Genomic DNA, 21,498 nt, shown 5'->3' on the forward strand with positions numbered 1-21,498 from the left:
AGCAGGCACTAAGTTTACTCCTGTGGGAAGTCCTCCTTAAGCAGGTGCTTGCTACAGGGCGGCAAGAGAGGTTTCTAGGTTGAGAAAGTTGCCCTCAGGCTGTTCACGGCAAACCGCACACTTAGGTTAGCCCAGTGTGGAGCTGAGCAGCAGAAACTCCCATTTCAGACAAGACAAAGGAACCTCTCCCATCAGTAACAAGCTGCCTGCAGAGCAGGTTAACCCTCCACACCAAAGGCACAAGGAACACCAGAAGACTCAGGCTATGATGTAGAATGACTTTAATGAGAATGAGAGTAAACCAGTTCAGCGTGTGCATAGAGCATTTCCAGCGCTTGGTAAAGAAAGAGATAGACCCCACTCTGGGCAGGCTGGCCCCTATGGGGTGCTCCTCTGCCCCATCGCCCCATGACTATCATCTTCCATCTACAGCCTGCTATAAGCATTTTCGCCCAGCCAGCAGCAAATGCTGTGTAGCACTGCAGGGTGTGATACCTACATGGAAATATAAAGTAAGGCTTAGCTAGAGAAAGGTGTACAGAGGCACGATCTCAAGTGACAAGCTTACATGGCTCCCTTCCTCCCTTCCCCACAGCTGGGAAAGCCACGGGCATTCCCTTAGTCCTCTTCCCAGATCTTGGTCCTGTGCTTTGTTTGTCCTTCCTGACGTGGCTGCTTTGCTGGCATCGGCAGGAGGGGATGACCGCCGGCGGTGGCCCTACAGTCCGCTGCCCAAGCACATCAGTCCTGCCTTCCCCAGCCCCCGAGAGCTGCCAGAGGCCACGGGAACCCCACAGCACCGGAGGTAGCTCCCGACTGCCGCCGACGCTGTGGACCCCAGCGTCGTGTTTTGCGGGTAGGAGCTGAGGATGGGCCCGGGCAGGGTGACCACAACAGTAGGGGGCTGGATGACGGCAGTGGAGTCCCCACAACGGCGGAAGCAGGGCTGATTGCAACTGGTGGCCAGCGGCCGGGGACCACAGGAGGAGGGCAGGCACAAGTCGTAGCAGGACATCACTCAACAAGATCGTACACCTGAAAGCCAGAACCAGAGTGTAAACGCAAGGCAGGGGCTGGTCCATCGCTGTTGAGACCTCTCACAGTAAGAGATGTGGGAGAGAGAGCTTGAGGGAGAGTTTGAATGGTTTATAAACCTCAAAGGAGGACTTTCCAAATGGGCAGGAGCCAGCTTCCCCATTCCCTTTCCCTGTAAACCACCCAGGAGAAAGTATGGAGTTTGGTTGGAATTGTGTGTCTGGGGAAAGTGGAGGCACCAGCAGCTGGAAACAAATCCACCCCTGCACACTGCCTGTCCTTGAGCTAACAGCAAAATTTCAGCAAGTAAAGTGCTCACTGAGATGCATCTGGTTATAGCAAAACTCTCTTAAATCCATACAATGAGGGAGGTGGGTTTGACATGCACTAAGCCATCCCATCCCAAAATGTAAGAGACCTTTAAATACATTCCATATGCAGAGAAACGTTGATCCCTGCAGCCTGGGCATATGCTACTCTGTTTTCTTTCTTCAGCAAGGAAAACCATGCAGGATGCACAAGGCTACATGGTTATGGATCCTGCAAGCCCTGCATCCTAGAATCCCTTGCACTCTTCTTTTGGGGGCAGAAATAAACCCTTCCCTGCAATCCTCCACAGGCAGGAGGGAGACAGGTGATAAGCCCTGAACTCTGATAGAGACCCAGGCACCAGGCATGGGTAAAAACATCTCAGTGGGGAGGAAACAGAGCACAGTCCAACTTACCCAGATGGAGGCAGCAGCAGCAGCAGGGAGCGGGTGGCGGAGTTGGGTGCTGCATGGGATTTTATAGAGTGCCTCATCTCCCCAGGGGTGGGCACATACCTTCTGCCTGAATCTCCCCTACAACCGGCAGTTTTCTCCTGGAAATTTCCCCCGGCTGATTAAACAGTTCCCTCTTTCATCTCTCATGTTCTGCTTCCATTTAATACTGAGTAAGATTGAAATTATTCTGGCTAGAGGCATTAATTACCTTCCCAAAGTACATTTACCTAAGGCCAAAGTACAGTTTAGGTCTTATACCACCAGGCAGGAGAGTGTTTCAGCAGAATTTAGGGCAGGCTCATCCCCCAGCTCATCACTCCCACCTTCCTTCAAACACAACCAACTCAGCTCCCTAGTGCACCTAAGGTGAGATCAGGGATGCTGACACAACACAACAAACCTGCATTTGTAGGTAGACCCTCTCACTGGTGACAGGAAACTCAGGGGGTCACTTTGCCACTCCAAGAGTACCAGAGAACCACCCACAGCTAGGAGAATAATGCTGGAGGGCTTTCTTCTTCCCTAGCTGCCCAGGTACTACAGATTTTTAAGGAAGAACTTCTTTACAGTAAGGGTGGCGAGACACTGGAACAGGTTGTCCAGGGAGGTTGTGGATGCTCCCCACCTGGAAGTGTTCAAGGCCAGACTGATTGGAGTCTTGAGCAACATGGTCTAGTGGATGCCCAGGGTGAGCAAATGGTTAATGTTTTCTTATTCACTTAGAGGGTTTTGCCTGGTTTTGTTATTATTCTTCACACCTGGGGTAAGAATTCTGCTTAGAAGACACGTGAGATTTTTAAACCAAAGCAATCACGGCTCAGGACTCCACTGCTGAAGGTGATACACAACAAACCTGCCTGGATTTGCACAGTGAGGTGATTTCCAAGGCCAAGAGCTTTTCCATCCTGCTCTTTGCAGCCAGAAGTTCACAGCTAAGCTTCCTTGTGATAGAGTGACATTGTCAAGACATTTTTAATTGCAGGCTGCAATGTGACACCTGATAGCCATGCCAAATGCCTGTCAGCTGCTAAACAGCCAGGGAGTCACAGAAGTCCCAAACTGCACTTAAACGTGATTCACTTGCACACTGGCAAGAGGGAGTTGCTGACGTGGTCCCAAGCAGGGGAATGAGCCATCAGGCTCCAGGGATGAGGAAAGTTTGAAGAAGCCTTTTCATTTCATGCCAGTAGAGCCCAGATGAAGGCACAAACATCACCTGTCCTGGAATAAACTATGGCAGTACTGGGGCACACATACACATGTGTGGAGCTGTGAATCATCAACATTGCTGATAGACGCGTGTCTTATAGGGTCTGGGGGGTCATTTTAGCTCCTAGTGTGACTTGGCCTTGCAGATCCATGCCTGATAGCACTGGACTTTTCCCTAGTGACTCCTTCCTGCCCTCTCTGCATCATTCTGAAAGGGGGAAGAGAAAATCAGCTTTTCCAAGGTGCAGCAGAGGACACATGCTTCAGGCAGAAAGTGACCTTGCAGCCTTCTGGACTAATGCAGGAGGCTATGGGGTCATCACAACCTCCTAAATGGCAATTAGGTGAGCAAGAAAACATGAGGCATTATTTTAAGTTTTGCCTTACTGCTTTTTGCTCACTTTTGAATAACAAAATGATGCCACAGTTGCTCAGACACACAGCCCAATAATTAAACTGTTCTTCTGCCAGATTTTCTTCCTTTACATTCACCATCTTCCATCACTTTGTGTTTCTGATGCCTTTGTGCACTCCTGTGACCCCAGAGAAAACATCTCTTCCTGTGGGACTCGCTTCCAGACAGAGGCTGGGATCTTCTGCTTCGCAGTCTCACACTGTGTTTAAGTTTTGCAAGCCAGTTCAAGTACTTGAGGTTCTGCTTGCACCAGACCAGCATGTTGTAGAAGAACATCCACAGATGCCTGGGGACTTCCTTTCCCAAGAGGAAATATTTCACAGGGTGATGAAACTTTAAGCTAAAAATATCTTCCCATTGGCTGTATCAAAAATATTCCTTTAGCTCTGCAAGGAGAAAAAAGACACCTAAAGACCAGCTGTGGTCACCATGACAACAAACTAATTCACAAAGCTGCTCTATACAACACTGCACCCCGATATAAGGCTGCACCACTCTGTACCACTGTGCTCCCGTATAACACTGCACCTTTATATTACAGTGCATGCCCATAAAACACTGCTCTGCTACATACACTGCACCTCTCTGTAACACTTTGATCCTGTACAACACCACATTTTTTATAACACTGCACCCTTTTATAACACACCCCCCCTATATAACACAGCGCTGCTGTATAACTGAACTCCCATATAACATTACACCTCTATATAACACTGCACCCCTATATAACACAGCACTGCTGTATAACTGAACTCCCATATAACATTACACCTCTATATAACACTGCACCCCTATATAACACAGCGCTGCTGTATAACTGAACTCCCATATAACATTACACCTCTATATAACACTGCACCCCTATATAACACAGCGCTGCTGTATAACTGAACTCCCATATAACATTACACCTCTATATAACACTGCACCCCTATATAACACAGCGCTGCTGTATAACTGAACTCCCATATAACATTACACCTCTATATAACACTGCACCCCTATATAACACAGCACTGCTGTATAACTGAACTCCCATATAACATTACACCTCTATATAACACTGCACCCCTATATAACACAGCGCTGCTGTATAACTGAACTCCCATATAACATTACACCTCTATATAACACTGCACCCCTATATAACACAGCGCTGCTGTATAACCGAACTCCCATATAACATTACACCTCTATATAACACTGCACCCCTATATAACACAGCGCTGCTGTATAACTGAACTCCCATATAACATTACACCTCTATATAAGACTGCACCCCTATATAACATGGCACTGCTGTATAACTGAACTCCCATATAACATTACACCTCTATATAACACTGCACCCCTATATAACACAGCACTGCTGTATAACTGAGCTCCCATATAACATTATGCCTCTATATAAGACTGCACCCCTATATAACATGGCACTGCTGGCTAACTGAGCTCCCATATAACATTACACCTCTATATAACACTGCACCCCTATGTATAGGGTTAACACTCCAGGGGGAGCAACTTTGAACCTGACCCTAGGTGGTCTCGACCCCTCCCCAGAGGTGGGTCTGAACACTAGCAGGTGATGGTTAGCCCACTCCCCCTTCCTGTCTAGAGATCCATAAAAGCAGGGGGACCTCCTGTTTCTCTCTCTCTGTGCTTCCTGCCTCCATGCTTACTGCCATCACCATCCCATTCCTGTTCCTCTGTTTCACCACGTGGCCATCACCCACGAGGCAGACAAAGCCATCACCATCACAATCGGCTTGTATTTATACATTTTGTGTTTGCTTTCCCTGCCCTATGCCTTTGTAACTTCCCTACCTCAGATACCTTTTTTAAGTTATTGTTAAACTTTTCTTTTTAACTTCCACATCAAGTGAGATTTGTTTATTTGGCTGTGCTTACCTTTGCTCTCTCTACATCTAATCCCTTTCTTTTGGGAAAGAAGGGGGAAGAGGGAAGGGCACTCTATAAAGATTGTTGTTGGTTCTATCAAATTTATTTGAGTCTCTGGAAATTTAAATTAGAACTGAGACACCCTATATAACACAGCACTGCTGTATAGCTGAGCTCCCATGTAACATTATACCCCTATGTAACACTACATTTCTCATGCCGGGTGAAGTACAGGCTGGATGTCAGGAGGAAGTTCTTCCCAGAGAGAGTGGTTTCCCATTGGAATGGGCTGCCCAGGGAGGTGGTGGAGGCACCGTCCCTGGAGGTGTTCAAGAAAAGACTGGATGAGGCACTCAGTGCCATGGTTAGTGCCAAGTTATCTAAGTTTTCATAACCTATTTTCCTTTTTTTTTAAAAATATTTTCCCCCACCCCAAAAAAAAAATAATCTGCTTAAAGTGTTTGCATCTCAAAGCATCCAAATGAAGCTAGGAGTAACCGATGCACAAACCTGTTTGTCAGAGTGCTGCCTGGATTTCTGTCATTGTGAAAATGTACTTAATTTATCTCTTGTGAGTTGACATCATTTTTATCAGGGTGGTTTGTCTGGATAGAAATCAGCTGTGCTGAAACGTTAAGATGCCAAACAGAAGAAGCTGGGAATGTGAGGTTGTGTTCAGTAGCAAAGATTCTTTTTCACAACATTTCCAATTCAAGGATATTGTGACATTTTGTCAGTGAGCTGAGACCTACACACCAAAATCTACCTCTGTTCTACAAACAGTTGTAACTGGGAGAGGAGACAAGCTGGCACCTTTGGGACACCCTTCAACACTGCTGGGCTACGTGTGCCCTGGCACACCCATGCCCCTGCTCTAGTGCACAGTGACAAGGCCTCCTGGGAGGGAGATGCCAGCCTCAGGGACGCTGTGGAGCATCAACCCACCTAGAGACTCAGCAATTACAGGGAAGATGTGAAGTGAAACTGGATCATCTGCAGCCCCAGGGTGGCACACAGCATCCAGAGCCTGGCTCTCCCCAGCGGCACTGGCTGGGATCTGCTCCCTAGGATGCACACAGCAGCCCTGAAGCACCCTGAGTCTGCCCTGGCAAGGACACAAGCAGCCAAGGGTGCTCCACAGCTGTGGTGAGGAGCAGCCCAGGTATGTCTGCATCAAGGTGCTGTACTGTCTCCCGGCACAGGGGTGTCCTGCTTGCCCATCAGCCACCTGGGAGTCATGCTCACATGTCCTGGTGCTGGCTGATAGGCTGCGGCCCTGAGGCAAGCCCTGGAGGAGCAGGTGTTCTTTGGAGGTGGGAGGCAGTGGGTCTGTGGCTGCTCCAAAATCTGCCGTTGTCTTTCAGGAGAAATTTTGGTGCAGTGCAACTTTTGCCTTCCATATGGACTCAGAGACATCAAGTCCTTGAGCTGACAGAAATTAAATTGTAGAGCAGTGAAACTGGAGTTGCAGGGTGCTGCTGAGGCTGATGATGGGAAGGGAAAGAGTGAGTGTTGGTCCTGGGCCATGTTTCTTCTCATGCCTTTATCTGCAGGAAGACCCAAGGCTGATGTTGCCACACATCCTGTATCCATTGCAAAAGCAAAGCAAACGGGTCCAATGTTTTGGCTTGCTAACATTTTCCCAGTACAGTAGCTCCATCAGAGACAGTCGTGTCTCAGGCAGAAAGTGCATACTCCTTGAAATGAATAGAGATTGGGAAACGCAGTCATTGTCCTTCTCCAAAATACCAGCATCTCCAAGAACTCTTTCCGCTATGGTTTTCCTTTGTTCATCTCATTCATCAGACAAATCGGATTGTTTTGACTTCCTGACACGTGCCCTTTGTTTCCTTTGTCCCCATCTCCAGGCGAAGGACTCCTTTTGGGACACAGATCCATTTACATTCAGCAACTTGCCGCCTTTAATTACCCCTGTGCATTTATCTCAAGTGTCTTACATCCGTCCCCTCTGCTTCCCACCAGCCCTGCAAATGGGTGTTTCTCTGGGATTGTAATGCCTGTGCATCAAAACCTTTGCCTTTCCCCCAGGACATCTTCTGCATCCCTCCTGCAAGACACCAGGCTGACCAGGCACAGACATCCCCTTTGCCAGAGTGACAGAGCCAAGTACCATGCAGCAGGATGGGATAGGACTGGTGTTTCCCTGCAGCCTGATCACTGTTTCTGGCTCAGGAGAGGCTGACGGATTCAGGCAGCTCCCACCCTGTCCCCAGGGGCACCTCTCAAAAGCACAACTCCATTCCTTCCGTGGCCTCAGGAAAAGTCAAACAGCCAGTGCAGGCTTGCAGTCTGGGCAACTAAGTCTGCCTCCAAGCCACAGCACTGCTTGACCACACTCTCATCTGTAGAAAGAAGAGGTGAGAGTGCAGAAGGCACCTGCAAGGCTGGCACAACACGTTTCCCAAGCACAGACATGATCTGAGGACTGCAAGGTTTCCCTCTCTGCAAGACTACTGAGATTTCAGCAGTTAAAAACCTCCTAGCAGCTGGGGGGGTTCTACCTTTTTCCTCTTCATTTTGCAGTAGGTCACCCTCTTCTCCTCTAGAAACCTCCACTGTGAGTACTGCTGCAAACAGAAGCTGCCAATACGCAGTAGCTGTGACAACATCTTCAGTAGAATCACCTCTGGAATGTGGTGATGGCTCAGCAAGACATAGCTTTGTCCAACAATGGCTTTTGGCTTCATGGGCATGACAGGGATGCCCAGGACTTGTGTGTAAGATTCAGAAAGGAATAAATTGGCTGATAAAGAGCAATAAAAACAGAGTTCAGGATCAGAGTGCACCCACACTGCTGCCTTTCCCTGTCCAAGCTTTGGTGCTTTGCCTTCCAGAGAAGTCATAGTTGGCTGGCAGGAGGGCAGCTGGCAGGTGGTCTTGGGGAATGGAGGAAAATTACACCCTGCTCCCGCCTGTAGCGCCGATGGGCAATGCTAGTTTCTGAGCAAGCAGAAGCAGGTTCGGCAAGTGGGAGCAGAAATCTAAAGGCAGACTTCTATTTAGCTTGGCAGAGAGAAACAGGGAGACAGCAGAAACACGTCAGAAGCTGCACCAAAAGTAGAATATTATAGGATGTAAGTCCCTGGTGACCCGACGAGGGTGGGATTCGAACCCACGCGTGCAGAGCACAATGGATTAGCAGTCCATCGCCTTCACCACTCGGCCACCTCGTCTCGTGAGCCACTTTACTTAGGGGAATTTTTTTCCCATTTTTTCACCAAAGGCTGCAAAACTGCAGTTGATTCTTCAGGTCTCCTCTGCAGAACCAGAGGAGGCAGGCAGACCCCTGGCTGCCTGGCTGGTGGCAGCCAGTTGCCCACCTGCCTGTGGCAGGGCAGCTGGCCAAGACAACAAGCATTTGCCCCACTCCATGTTCCCTCTTGTCTCTATGTCCAAAGAATGGCAAAGAGCAAGGTGGCATTTATTTTTGCCATTAAAATGTGTGCCTCAGGCTTTGGTACTTGTAGCAGGTCTCCATCACGCCCACACTGCCACTCACCCTCAACTTGTGCCCAGAGGGCTTTCCTGCATGATTCAGCATCAGTCGCACTAGTGAGACAGGAAGATGGTAGGGGATTCCAGACAGCATTGAATGCACCTCTTTATTTTCCTGTGGTCTGGAGTCAGTCTGGGTCATCTGTCCACTGTGAGCTCCCAGGGGAGGGGAAGAAGGAAACTCTTTCCCACAGAGTGAGGTCACCTGGAACAGAGAGCAGTGGAGGGGGTGGGTGCTCCACTACTTGGGGCAGGGCAGAGACCCCCCCAGCAGTGTCTCTGGCTTGGAGCAGGGAGGAAAAACAGCCCCCAGACCCAGGCACCACTGGGAGTCGAACCCAGGATCTCCTGTTTACTAGACAGGCGCTTTAACCAGCTGAGCCATGGTGCCCACTCATCCCACCATCATGGGATGCCCTCCAGCACCACTGAACCTCTGCCTGTCCCCCTCCTCCACTCCTGTGTGCCAAGGCCTGGGGAACCCCAGCACCCAAATTCTTTTTTATCTGCTTTTGGGACCACTCCCGATACTGACCCAGGCCCTTGCTACAAGGAGCTCAACACACCTCCTACCAGCACGAGCTGAGTTTTGAGGTCCCAGACCCTATACAGGGTTGGCTGCCTCAACCCTCTTTACCTCACAGAACCCTGTCAACTGCCCCCAACCCCTGCACAGCCCCAAGGTGACTGCCTCAGCCTCATCTCTCTCTCTCTCTCTCTAGCTTCTTATCCCAGCATCTTGGGGGTCCTCAGGGTTTCACCCACCTGCCCAACTAATGTGTGACACCTGAGGCCAACCCAAACAACGTCAGTGCAGCCTCTAAGTACTCAGGCACTGCCACAGTCTCCATCTTTTTAAGTACACAAGACACAATGAGAGAAAGAGTGGCTGAGAGCAACTTCTCTGTGTAACAGAGTGCTGTGTAACACTGGTGACACCTGTGCTTGCCCAGGTCCATTTGTGTGTTCTTGGCCTGGCTCAACATCAGCACTAGAAAAGGAACCTGTGAAGGGGACCAAGTCCTGCTACCCACCAGGAAGGATGAAATGTCAAGAATCAAATTCAGCCCTGCATCACCCTTCAGCCATGCCAGCTGCCAAAGGGGGTCTCTGCACTGGGAATAGCCCTTTACCTTCCGTATCAGAAGCTCCTGGGTGCAGGGAAATCTGTATTCTTCCGCACAGTTGTGCTGGCAACACAGTCAGGGTTGGGATAGGATCTATATTAGGTTCCAGCTGTGAACCCTGGCTCATTCGTCTAGGTGTATGATTCTCGCTTAGGGGCCCTGAGTTCAACTCCTCCTTTTTGGCAACCATTGCCCTGCTCTGTTTTTTTGAAGCAGCAAAGGGTCGTGGAGATACTGGGGGTAACCCCAGGGCCTCTAACATGCAAAGCAAATGTTCTCCTGCTGAGCTACACGACTTCTGCATAGGCAGGGCTGGGGACCAGTGCAAGTCCCTCAGTACCTACTGCTCACCCTGTTCTGCTTCCATGACCCTGATCTCAAAAACAGACCTTCCTGGCTCACACAGCCAGCAGTACCCATTCTGTTCTGCAGTGCCCATCACTGACTCCACCTGCCCATGCATGCACCAACGTCTCAAAAGGGATTCATCCTGCCCATGGAGATGTGCCCAGATAGGATAGGGCACATCAGCCAGGCACCACTGTCCCACCTGTGCCCTGGTTATGCCACGGTTCCACGCACTGCTGAGGAAGGTGGGTAAGCCAAAAGCAGGGCTCGTCCGGGAGTTGAACCCGGGACCTCTCACACCCAAAGCGAGAATCATACCCCTAGACCAACGAGCCAGAGTGAAAGCATGACCCACATTCACACCTTTTGTACTTCACACACATTTGGAATCTAGTATGGCATCTGAGGTTGTGTACATCCTTTTGGCACACTCTGGGAGCAGGGAGGTCCCCTTTGCTTTGGGTCCATGGAGCCAGCAGATAGAAGTGCCCATGAGGTGCAGTGTCCACCATCGCTAACCCTCACCATCTCTGGGGCTTTTTCTCCTCAAAACCACCTCTGTCTCTTGCAGAGGCTGAAATGGATGGTTCTTTTCAGCATCACACTTTATCTGCCCTTCTTCCTACACAGAAGGTCCTCCAAAGCAAATCTTCCTCTGTAACCTGGCTTTCTCACTGCTCCCTGTCACTGCTTCCTTCCCCAGACCCTGGGAGCTGCTGACCACAGAGTTAGGTGATTTAGAGGCACTGAGTGTCTCCCGGGTGTCCCAGGCAGTCAAGATGGCCAAGATAGGGTGAAAAGCTGTGATACAGAGTAGATGTGTTTGTGGATTCAGCCCCCCGGGCAAAGCTGCCCAGCCAGGACATGTGGGCAGCAAGACCCATCCTTCACCACCACAACAGCCCTTTTCCCACCCAGGAGAGGATGAGCCCCGTTCATGGCTCTTGTCTTGTCAAAGAGGCAGGAGGCATCACCCCGCTCCCAGCTGAGACATTGAGGGTACCTGTGCCCGCTGTGCTGTGCCAGGTGGTGAGTGTCCAAAAAGCAGGGCTCGCCCGGGAGTTGAACCCGGGACCTCTCGCACCCGAAGCGAGAATCATACCCCTAGACCAACGAGCCATGGTGCATAGCTGCCTGGGCACCCTCACCCTGTGCCAGGCATCAGGCTGCTGGGAGGGCAACAGGTGCTGAGTTTTGACAATCCTGCCACCAGTTCATGGGAAGCAGAGTGGGGCTGAGAGTGTGGGCAGAGACACATCATCCACCCCAGAGTCTTCCCTGATTCGCAGGACAACAGGGTCACCAGAGGAGACCAGAGAGACTAAGGAGAGGGCAGCTCACCCCTGTGGGTGCTTGGGGCTGAGGCCACAATGGGCAAGTGGTGAAGGCACTGGACTGGAAATCTATTAGGGTTTGCCTGTGTGAGTTTCAGTCTTGTTCACAGTAAGAGATCTTGCCTGCTGGCACAGTGCCCACAATGGATGTCCTCAGGAGAAGCTGTACCCACCATTGCATCCTGGGGGGCCCTGAGGAAGCTGGGCTTAGAGGATGATGTGCGCCAGGGCAGACCTAGGCCTGTTGCTGTCCCCAGTGAGCAGCTCCTTCACCAGGAAACCAGGCCTCAGTAATGCCCGATTGTGATGGCTCCAGAACAGGAGAGAATCATAGAATCAACCAGGTTGGAAGAGACTCCTGGGAGGTTTTCCAGGTTTTGCAGAGCCAGGAGATGGGAGGAAGCAGCTGCTGAGGGGAGCTGTGGACCATTTTGCTGAGTTGCCGGGTGGCTCCCTATCATCACATGTGTGCCACATTCCTGGAGTACTGGCAGAAGTGATGGCCTTAGAGCAGAGGATAAGGAGCATTCTGGAGGGGAGCACCCTGGAGCGGCCTCCATCATCACTGCCACAAATTGGGCTGTGCAGTGTCGGGGTCCATGGGGTACAGGATCAAGGCTGGGTCCCAGCTGTGCACCCTGGCTTGCTGTTCTAAAGGCGTGGTTCTTACTTAGGGTGCAAGGCGTCATGGATTCAGCTGCCAGACAGGCCTTCCTTTTGGGTACCCACTGACAGACCCAGAACTGCACAGACAAGGCATGGACAAGGTGCCACTTTCCAGCACAGGGGACTCAGGTAGCCTGCCCAGCTCTCCCATCAATATTCATACAGTGGGAAGTGGAGACAAAGTGCCTCCTTTGATTCCCAGCAACTCCACCGTGCCTGGGCAAGGAAGGAAAAGGGCCAAAGGCATTTTCTTACAACACTTGGGTGTCTGGCAGCAACCTCAGAAGAGCTGTGCCCACAGGCAGTTGCAGGACTTTCTGGGGGTAATAGAGGGTGCTCTGTGGGTCAGGGAGGGGTCTAGGAGGTAAAAGGATATGGAGATGCTGGGGATTGAACCCAGGGCCTCTTACATGCAAAGCAAGCGCTCTCCCACTGAGCTACATCCCCTCTTCTTGGGCATTACTGAGAGCCTGAGTGAATTCACAATCCCTGTGCTGCCACAAGGGCCCAAACACAAGATCATCAGGGACTGCACCCCACATTGCTGCTTCTAAGTAGCTGCATCCTCACCACGGGGACATCTCCACCCCAAACACTCTGCCCATCTGCACTGCACCAGAGCCTTCCCACCACCTTGGCCCAGGTTACACTATGGCTGGGGTCACACATGTCAAGCAAGGAAGATGGATGCCCAAAAATAGGGCTTGTCTGAGACCTCTTGAACCCTAAGTGAGAATCACACCCCTAGACCCACAAGCCAGGCTGCTGCCAAGTGTAAGGAATATCCTCCTTGATCTTTAGCACTCAGTGTGGGATAGGATCTGGGGAAGTTCTATTTTGCTTTGGCGGATATCCATAGCTAAGAGGACCTCCTTCCTTTGCCCTGGTTGTGGGGCTGGCGCTTGGACATGGCCACAAGCTGTAAGCTCCAAAAGCAGTGGGGCCAAAAGTATCAGGGCAGGCAGCAGAATCCCAGGTTCTGGAATACTGATGTGCAGGGGGATGTAGCTCAGTGGGAGAGCGCTTGCTTCGCATGTAAGAGGCCCTGGGTTCAATCCCCAGCATCTCCAGCTTTTGCCTCCCAAACCCATCTCCTCCACAGAGCAGTGGTGATAAACTTCACTTCTAACTCTGAAAGGCATCCACAAAGGAGATCTCCATGCCTGTACCAGGGCCTTAGGTAGAGCTGCCCACTAGGGAATTGGTGGCAGCAGGACCCTGCTTTGTTGTTTTCCACTGCCACAACAACCCCTTCCCCACCTAGAAGGGGATGGGCCCAGCTGTGGGTCCATGCCTCTTTGTCCACAAGGCAGTTGGCATTTTGGGCTGTGCCTGGTGGTGGGTGACCAAAAGGAGGGCTCTCAGTGAGAAGTAAAACCCAGAGCCCCACAGCAGGAGAAAGACAGCTGATTCCAGTATAGAAGCTAAATTCAGGGCCTCACAGGACTCTAGTACAGAAGCTGAACTCAGGGTCCCACAGGCCCACTGGTGCAGAGAGCAGGAGAAGCACAGCTGACCACAGCACTGCCATCTCCCTCCTCCCAGCAGCAGGACTGACCTGCCCGGGCCTGTGGCCTGGTTCCATCCATCTGTAAGTAAAACCTCTCGCTGTGAGCAGGATTCGAACCTGCGCAGGTAAACCCTATTGGATTTCAAGTCCAACGCCTTCACCCCTCGGCCATCACAGCTTCTGTCATACCCTTGAGAGGTAGGGACACCCTAGCTTTGCCCTGGGGGGTCTGCTTCTGGGGAGAAAATTCCCCCCAGCCTGGTGTGGGGCCATCTGTGCAGTCCCACTACCCCTGGGCAGCCCCAGCATCAACGGATCCCAGGGCTGGGCAACAGTCCTGCTCATGGCACACCCAGTCAGGACATGATACTGATTCCTTTATACTAGGCACCACTGCCTTCATCATGTCCTGGCTAAGCTACAGTCCCACATGCCAGCCAAGAAAGGTAGATACCCACAAGAAGGGCTTGTCCAAGAGTTGAACCCAGGACATCTCACACTCAAGAGTCAGATCCCTCGATCAATCAGCCAGGGTGCTGCAAGCATTTTCACCCCCAGCCTCTGCATGCCACAATTTTGCAGGCTGGTGAGGATGGCTGACACAACCTGGTGCAGAAAAGTCCATCTTGCTAGGCCTAGAATGTGGGAGTGGCATTTGGAGGTGGCCACAGCACATACTTGCCCTGGCCCCGGTGGCCATGGGGACAGATGAACCACGGGAGCTAGAAGTGAGCCTCAGACATCATCATGCCCTAGCAAGAGGAGATGTTGCTCAGTGGGAGAGTGCTTGCTTTGACAGTAAGAGGCCCTGGGCTCAATCCCCAACGTTTCCATATTTTTTGCCACTCCAGACTCATTCCTTGCCAGCTGCAGAGCTGGCAAACCCACCAAGTCTCCTAGAAAAGCCTTGGGGCTCTCTGTGGATCTGGCTGGCCCAGGACAGATAGCAGTGGTGCATGGTGGTCACAGTGGGTACCTTCACCTCTGAGAGGGGGAGCCACCTCGCTCACCCTGCTCAGCCCAAAGCTGCAATGACTTTTGGAACAAGGGAATAAAAGCAAACAACTGCCCCCAGATGTGCTCCGTACTCCCCACATAAAAGGGTGTGCTTTTTCCCCTAGGAGCTGGACCCAGGATCTTTCACACTTGGAGGCAGAAGTGTACCACGTGCCAGTGTTGAGCTCCCCTTAGTCCCACAACCCTGGGATTCAGTGTGGGTCCCAGCTGGCCCACAGCCCACTGGTAAAAGTATCTGCAGATAATGAACTGACAACCCATGTCTGTGGGTCCCCAACCTTCTCTGGGGAGGCCTCACTTCAAAGAGGGGAATTTCATCTGGCCCCAGGGAAAGCAATCCATGGCTTTTCACTCTACTTTGCCTCACTCTGCAAAGGGATGCCAGGGAAAAGTTGCTGCTTCTTGTGGAGGAGGTGAGATGCAAGGCTGAGGCTACCACAGATTCTAGTCCGTTCCTGCCCCTAGTCCCAGCTCATCTCCCATAGTGGTGGATAAAATCTCCCAGTGGGAGCAGGACTCAAGACTGCACAGTGGAAATCTATTCAAGATCGAGTGCAACACCTTCACCCCTTGGTCATCACCAACCAGGGATGTCACCTGCCCCTCTCCATGGGTACACCCTAGTCCTCTTGTTGTTCAGGGAAGCAGAGAAGTCTCTGGGGAAGGTGTCCCCTAAAGTTACTAAGGATAAGGCATGTCCTGATATGGACTCCTGGAAGAGGGGACCCTGGGCACATTGAGGTCTTATTGATGATCTAGATGAGGGGATCGAGCCCACCATCAGTAAATTTGCAGATGATACCAAGCTAGGAGCAGATGTTGATCTGTTGGAAGGTAGGAGAGCCCTGCAGAGGGACCTGGACAGGCTGGATGGGTGGGCAGAGGCCAATGGGATGAGATTGAACAAGGCCAAGAGCAGGGTTCTGCACTTTGGCCACAACAACCCCAAGCAGTGCTACAGGCTGGGGACAGAATGTCTGGAGAGGAGCCAGGAGGAAAGGGACCTGGGGGTACTGGTAGATAGTAGCTGAAGATGAGCCAGCAGTGTGCCCAGGTGGCCAAGAGAGCCAATGGCATCCCGGTCTGTATCAGGAACAGTGTGGCCAGTAGGACAAGGGAGGTTATTCTTCCCCTGTACTCAGCGCTGGTCAGGCCACACCTTGAGTACCACGTCCAGTTCTGGGCTACTCAATTGAAGAGGGATGTTGAGATACTGGAAGGTGTCCAGAGAAGGGCAATGAAGCTGGTGAGAGGCCTGGAACACAGCCCTGTAAGGAGAGGCTGGGGGAGCTGGGGTTGTTTAGCCTGGAGAAGAGGAGGCTCAGGGGGGACCTCATTGCTGTCTACAACTACCTGAAGGGAGGCTGTAGCCAGGTGGGGGTTGGTCTCTTCTCCCAGGCAACCAGCAATAGAACAAGGGGACACAGTCTCAAGTTGTGCCAGGGGAGGTCTAGGCTGGATGTTAGGAGGAAGTTCTTCCCAGAGGGAGTGATTGGCATTGGAATGGGCTGCCCAGGGAGGTGGTGGAGGCACTGTCCCTGGAGGTGTTCAAGAAAAGCCTGGATGAGGCAGTTAGTGCCATGGTCTAGTTAGAATCATAGAATCACAGAATCAGTCAGGGTTGGAAGGGACCACAAGGATCATCTAGTTCCAACCCCCCTGCCATGGGCAGGGATATCCTACCCTAGATCAGAGTGGCCATGGCCTCATCCAGTCTGGCTTTAAACACTTGCAGGGATGAGGCCTCAACCACCTCCCTGGGCAACCCATTCCAGGCTGTCATGGTGAAGAACCTCCTCATGGCCAGCCTGAACCTACCCATCTCCAGCTTTGCTCCATTCCCTCTAGTCCTGTCGCTACCTGATATCCTGAAAAGTCCCTCCTCAGCCTTTTTGTAGGCCCCCTTCAGATACTGAAAGGCCACAATATGGTTGCCTCGGAGCCCCCGCTTCTCTAGAGTGAACAGCCCCAACTCTTTCAGTCTGTCCTCATAGGACAGCTCTCTGATCATCCCCATGGCCCTTCTCTGGACATGCTCCAGCATGTCCACATCCCTCTTGTAATGTGGGCTCCAGAACTGGATGCAGTACTGCAGGTGGGGTCTCACCAGAGGGGAGTAGAGGAGGAGAGTCACCTCCCTCCACCTGCTGGCCACACTTCTCCTGATGCAGCCCAGGATCTGGTTGGCCTTCTGGGCTGCAAGTGCACACTGCTGGCTTGGATTGGGTAGGGCTGGATGATAGGTTGGACTGGATAATCTTGGATGTCTCTTCCAACCTGGTTGATTCTACGATTCTATAAGGCTGTCAGGAGAGACCTCACAGCATCTCTGTTATATTCCCAGGTTGCCTGGGACTGCCAGGAGGGGTGCAGAGTTGATCCTTTAGTCCTTTGTTTGGGTGTCAATGTCAGCCAAGACTCAGAGCAGTGTGGGGCTTCCTCTCCCTCTGGCCATGTGCAAGACAGGATTTGCACTGCCTTTTGCTCTTTCCTTCTTGCAGATGAAATGAACAGGTGCATTCACTGACATCTCAGACAGAAATCTCTTCCCTCCTTCTCTGCCCTTACTCCCCAAGATATTTGCTTTATCACAGCTTCAGGCTTCATCTGTCCCAGTTTGCTTTCCAGCTGAACCCTCCTATTTCTGAGCATGATCATCTTAACAGCTGCTCTCTGCAGCAACAGCTCTTTTAAGGATTTCTGAATGATTTGGGGTTTTTTTCCCCCATGAGTCTTGCGTAAGAGACTTCGGTCACCTCCATACCAGCACCTGGCTTCCCTTTTAGATGCTTCTTCCATTTCTCCTGTCCAGGCTCGTAGGTTTCTTTTCCAAGTTTCTCCCTCGCCTATGGTGGGGGCACAGGTGAACTCTTCCCCTTGCCAGGATGCAGTTGCCATGATGAATCAGGCACTTCCTACTGCATCCCCCTCGAGACTCAGACGCCGCTGGGAGCGTGAGCAAGCCGAGGTCGCAGAGACGCACCAGCCCGGGCTGTCCCCAGCCCCTCCACGCCGCAGCAAAAGCGCCGACGAAGGTGGGATTCGAACCCACGCGTGCAGAGCACAATGGATTAGCAGTCCATCGCCTTCACCACTCGGCCACCTCGTCCTGCCCCGTAACAGCTGCGGCCCCGCCCCTCGCTGACATCCATCGGGGGCCCACTGTCTGCTGCCGGTGAGATATGGATAGCTCAGGGCCAGGCTCGGGGTCTGCTACTGGCCACCACTGCTCTACCCACCACCCTGAGCCCCTGCTTGCTCACTGAAGGAGCCACAGAGCATATCGCGAGTGTAGCCCTCTTAGCGCAGTAGGCAGCGCGTCAGTCTCATAATCTGAAGGTCCTGAGTTCGAGCCTCAGAGAGGGCAGAGGCTTTTCTGTTTGGTTGTTTTTTTTTTTTTCGTCTCTTCTGCTTTCTCATTTTCCTTTTCTTTCCGCTCCACCAGGCTGTGAGGCCCAAGCTTCCATTTTGCTGACCCGCACAGCCCCAAGGCAGCTTGATGGGGCTCTCTAGTGAGTCCAGCCCCGTGCCCCGGTGCCTGCTTCTCTCTGTCGCGGCCTCGCAAGAAGAGGGAGAGGCTGCCGCCGTCAGGTGATGGCCAAGCACCCCCACTTCAGGCAGAGCGGCAAAAGCTCTGTCCTTTCCGCGGCTCGAACTGAGGATCTTCAGATTACGCAACTGTCGCGCTGCCTGCGGCGCTAAGAGAGCGACACTGAAGTGCCCCCCCTCAGCAGGTCCACGGACGACACTGAAGTGCCCCCCTCAGCAGGTCCACGGAGGCGGGGCCAGCCGCGGCGGCAGGGGCGGGGCCGTAGGCGGTGCAGGGCAGGACGAGGTGGCCGAGTGGTGAAGGCGATGGACTGCTAATCCATTGTGCTCTGCACGCGTGGGTTCGAATCCCACCCTCGTCGGAGCTTTTGCTGGCTCCGGAATCTCACCGCGCCCCTGAGACATAGGGCCGGGGGGGGCGGGGTGCTGGGTAGCGATACAAGCCTCCACAGCACGCCAAGGGTAGGAGCCACAGCACTGCCCCTCTCCAGCGACCTGGCAAGCATGGATGGTTTACCCAAGACAACCCAGGGAATGAAGCAGGCAGCACACCAAAAGCATGCTGCAGCAGCAGCTCTTGCATAGGAATAAGGTAGCACACACAAGGGATCTAAAAATTTATTAGGTAGAAAACACATTTACATGAGATGCTTTTGGGTTTTTACATCTGAATCCCAGGTAAACCAAGAACAGCAGCACCTGGGTGAAGCCATGAGGCACACCAGCTCCACTGTGCATGTGAGGCAATTAACACAATTCAGCCTCCAGGAAGTACATGAACAGCCTCAAATCATTTAGTTTCAGTTTAATTTCATACCAAGTCGAAATAAACTACTGTCACTATTCCAGGTATAAGAAAAACAATACAAATATTATTAAAAAAAAAAAAAAAATTAAAAAAAAAAAAAAAAACCTCAGAGCAACTACAAAATTCCTTCTGCGGAAGGTGGCTGATGGTTTTGGACTGAGAATTTAAAATTATATGAGGACTTGGACACCTGGCCTCTGGCAGGCAAGATAATAATTAATTTTGTTTCTCCAGACAGAAGTTTGAGATAAAACAACAAACACTGTCATTACCAAAAATCCTTGTACAGGGGTACCACAGACATGGGGCATATCTTCTTAGTAGCTACTAGGGACCAATACTGAACTAAAAATCACAGGTTTCCAACTTCCAAAGCCACAGCTTTTAAAATACAGAGAATGCAGGTACTCTGCTTTTCCAAAAAAGGAAAACTATTTTTCCAGAGCTGTTTACTGAAGAACAGAGAAAGTGTCCTGGTTTCCAGCATGATGATTAACCTGTACAATAAGCAACTCATCCAGCTTGAATACCATGAGTATTTGATACACTAAAACTGTGCCAGCAGCACAAAACCTCTTTTGGATATCCAGTGACCACCATGAAGTACCAAGTATTGCACCAGCTCAACAACAACATTGACAATCCTGTGTAGCAAACCAGCAACAACCACAGCACTGCTGCAAGATAGCTTCTGCATGAAGCCAGCACACACAACGCTGGAACACCATTGCAGGGACTAGGTCTATGAAAGTCATAGCACTTCCAGAGGCCCCCTGATACCTTACAGTTCTCCCTTAGTGAAGTTATGTTTACACACAATGAGACCTGGTAGAAAGAAAAAATCACCACTAAGTGTCAACTTAAGGCCTCCCTAGAAAAGCATGTGACTCCTCTCCATGTCCAAGAAGCAGAAGAGAGCCTCCAACCAGCCCAACTTCAGCAGCGGTGAGCCAAAGGGACACAGTAAGCAATGGCAGGCCACACAAGAAGGACCCAGGCCCCATATCTCCCATCAGAACAGCTGCTTTTTCTGGAATGTGCCTCAGGACCTCATCAGTTCAATTATTCAGATGTGGATTGGTCAGATCTGAGTCTGCACACATAGCTCTGCTCAAATATCAACCATGTCGACCAGAGCAGATAGGTGGAGTTCAGAGGCAACTTCACCCTCCTTGTTTGCTCTGAGTAGTTGTTGCAAGTGTTTCAGTCTGTCTGACAGTGTAGGGCTTAGCTTTTCCACCAAAAGCTTGCATCCCTCTTGACTCTCAGCCTAGGCAGAAAAAAAGAGAGATGAGACTGACAAAGCAGCATTACCCAGTACCAACAAAGAGCTCAGCTTGATGGCTGTTCTGACTTCTAAGAACCAGGGAGGTCAGCACCTCCCACTCCTGTGGAGATATGGCGAAACCAGCACATCCTTCTATTTCTGTCTCTAGACTTCCTCTAACTGGGGAAACTGACCCACAACAGCAATTCCCTAAGCTGAAGTGCAGCACCACAAAAGATGCTGTTATGACCACAGCAAATTTTAATACCTGCGAAGAACTCTTATTCCAGATGTGCAGAAAGCATTCCCCTTCCTGGAAAAGTTATTTTCAAGACACAGTTTTTCCAATCTTTATTCCTCAAGTCTATGCAACACTACACCCAGGTAATTCACACTGCTGGGGTAACTTCCCCAAAACTACAGCAGGTCTGGCAACTGTACTCCCTGGAGCCACAGTTCATTCTCGGTACCACAACTTCTTACCCCTTTAGCAGAAGACACAGTACTCTTCATCAGTGGATGGCTGACATTTGGAGTAGAGATCAGAGCCTGGGGAAGGTAGAGTGGAAGACCTACAAAATCACCCAGGGGTTCAATGTCATCAACTAGACATTGGTGCAACTGTTCTTCAAACCTGGATAAGAAAGATCAAGAGCAGCAGTCAGATTGCAGCCTGGCTTTGTTCTTATAACCAGCAAGTTAAACGAGAGCTTTGGGGTCACAAGTGTCTGCAAGAAGAATCTGATGTTCAGTCATTTCCAACACAGCTTGACATAACTCTACTGCTATGATGAGAATCCATCCTAGGAGGCTATGATACAGAAAGAGCCACACAGGCTGAAGACACTCGACTGATGACAAAAGCAGAGGAGGCAAGAAACCCTTGGGCCAACTACAAATGCTCTTCCGCTTTGTGATCTGTATTGCTAACAGCACCAAAACTGACATCCTAAAGTGGGTCTGATAGGCATCTGTGATACTGCATGACACAAGACTGCTGCAGACACTGAACTGCTTTACTTTTGGTG

The 21,498-nt window shown here is 51.1% G+C and overlaps 1 protein-coding gene and 10 non-coding genes across 12 annotated transcripts in view; 3 read left to right on the plus strand and 8 right to left on the minus strand.

The window, feature by feature from the left end:
* Positions 1–8,440: 8,440 nt before the first annotated feature.
* On the minus strand, positions 8,441–8,522 carry TRNAS-GCU (transfer RNA serine (anticodon GCU)). The gene has a single exon. It is a non-coding gene; the product is annotated as a tRNA-Ser (tRNA).
* A 639-nt stretch (positions 8,523–9,161) lies between these two features.
* TRNAT-AGU (transfer RNA threonine (anticodon AGU)) lies at positions 9,162–9,235 on the minus strand. Its single transcript has one exon. It is a non-coding gene; the product is annotated as a tRNA-Thr (tRNA).
* A 1,347-nt stretch (positions 9,236–10,582) lies between these two features.
* TRNAP-UGG (transfer RNA proline (anticodon UGG)) lies at positions 10,583–10,654 on the minus strand. Its single transcript has one exon. It is a non-coding gene; the product is annotated as a tRNA-Pro (tRNA).
* A 712-nt stretch (positions 10,655–11,366) lies between these two features.
* TRNAP-CGG (transfer RNA proline (anticodon CGG)) lies at positions 11,367–11,438 on the minus strand. Its single transcript has one exon. It is a non-coding gene; the product is annotated as a tRNA-Pro (tRNA).
* Positions 11,439–12,694: 1,256 nt separating this feature from the next.
* TRNAA-UGC (transfer RNA alanine (anticodon UGC)) lies at positions 12,695–12,766 on the minus strand. The gene has a single exon. It is a non-coding gene; the product is annotated as a tRNA-Ala (tRNA).
* A 551-nt stretch (positions 12,767–13,317) lies between these two features.
* Positions 13,318–13,389, plus strand: TRNAA-CGC (transfer RNA alanine (anticodon CGC)). The gene has a single exon. It is a non-coding gene; the product is annotated as a tRNA-Ala (tRNA).
* A 536-nt stretch (positions 13,390–13,925) lies between these two features.
* TRNAS-UGA (transfer RNA serine (anticodon UGA)) lies at positions 13,926–14,007 on the minus strand. Its single transcript has one exon. It is a non-coding gene; the product is annotated as a tRNA-Ser (tRNA).
* A 3,866-nt stretch (positions 14,008–17,873) lies between these two features.
* On the minus strand, positions 17,874–17,955 carry TRNAS-GCU (transfer RNA serine (anticodon GCU)). The gene has a single exon. It is a non-coding gene; the product is annotated as a tRNA-Ser (tRNA).
* A 185-nt stretch (positions 17,956–18,140) lies between these two features.
* On the plus strand, positions 18,141–18,213 carry TRNAM-CAU (transfer RNA methionine (anticodon CAU)). The gene has a single exon. It is a non-coding gene; the product is annotated as a tRNA-Met (tRNA).
* A 462-nt stretch (positions 18,214–18,675) lies between these two features.
* Positions 18,676–18,757, plus strand: TRNAS-GCU (transfer RNA serine (anticodon GCU)). The gene has a single exon. It is a non-coding gene; the product is annotated as a tRNA-Ser (tRNA).
* A 241-nt stretch (positions 18,758–18,998) lies between these two features.
* Positions 18,999–21,498, minus strand: part of MCM3AP (minichromosome maintenance complex component 3 associated protein) — a 28,828-nt gene continuing 26,328 nt past the window's right edge. For both annotated transcript variants that reach the window (XM_064160308.1, XM_064160303.1), the window contains exons 27-28: positions 20,954–21,104; positions 18,999–20,473 (exon numbers count right to left, since the gene is read on the minus strand). In XM_064160308.1, the coding sequence (XP_064016378.1) occupies positions 20,315–20,473; positions 20,954–21,104 (310 nt within the window). In that variant the 3' untranslated portion in view covers positions 18,999–20,314. The remainder of the gene's footprint in view (positions 20,474–20,953; positions 21,105–21,498) is intronic.

This window comes from Pogoniulus pusillus, chromosome 2 (genome assembly GCF_015220805.1).
Source record: "Pogoniulus pusillus isolate bPogPus1 chromosome 2, bPogPus1.pri, whole genome shotgun sequence".
Lineage (NCBI taxonomy): Eukaryota > Metazoa > Chordata > Aves > Piciformes > Lybiidae > Pogoniulus > Pogoniulus pusillus.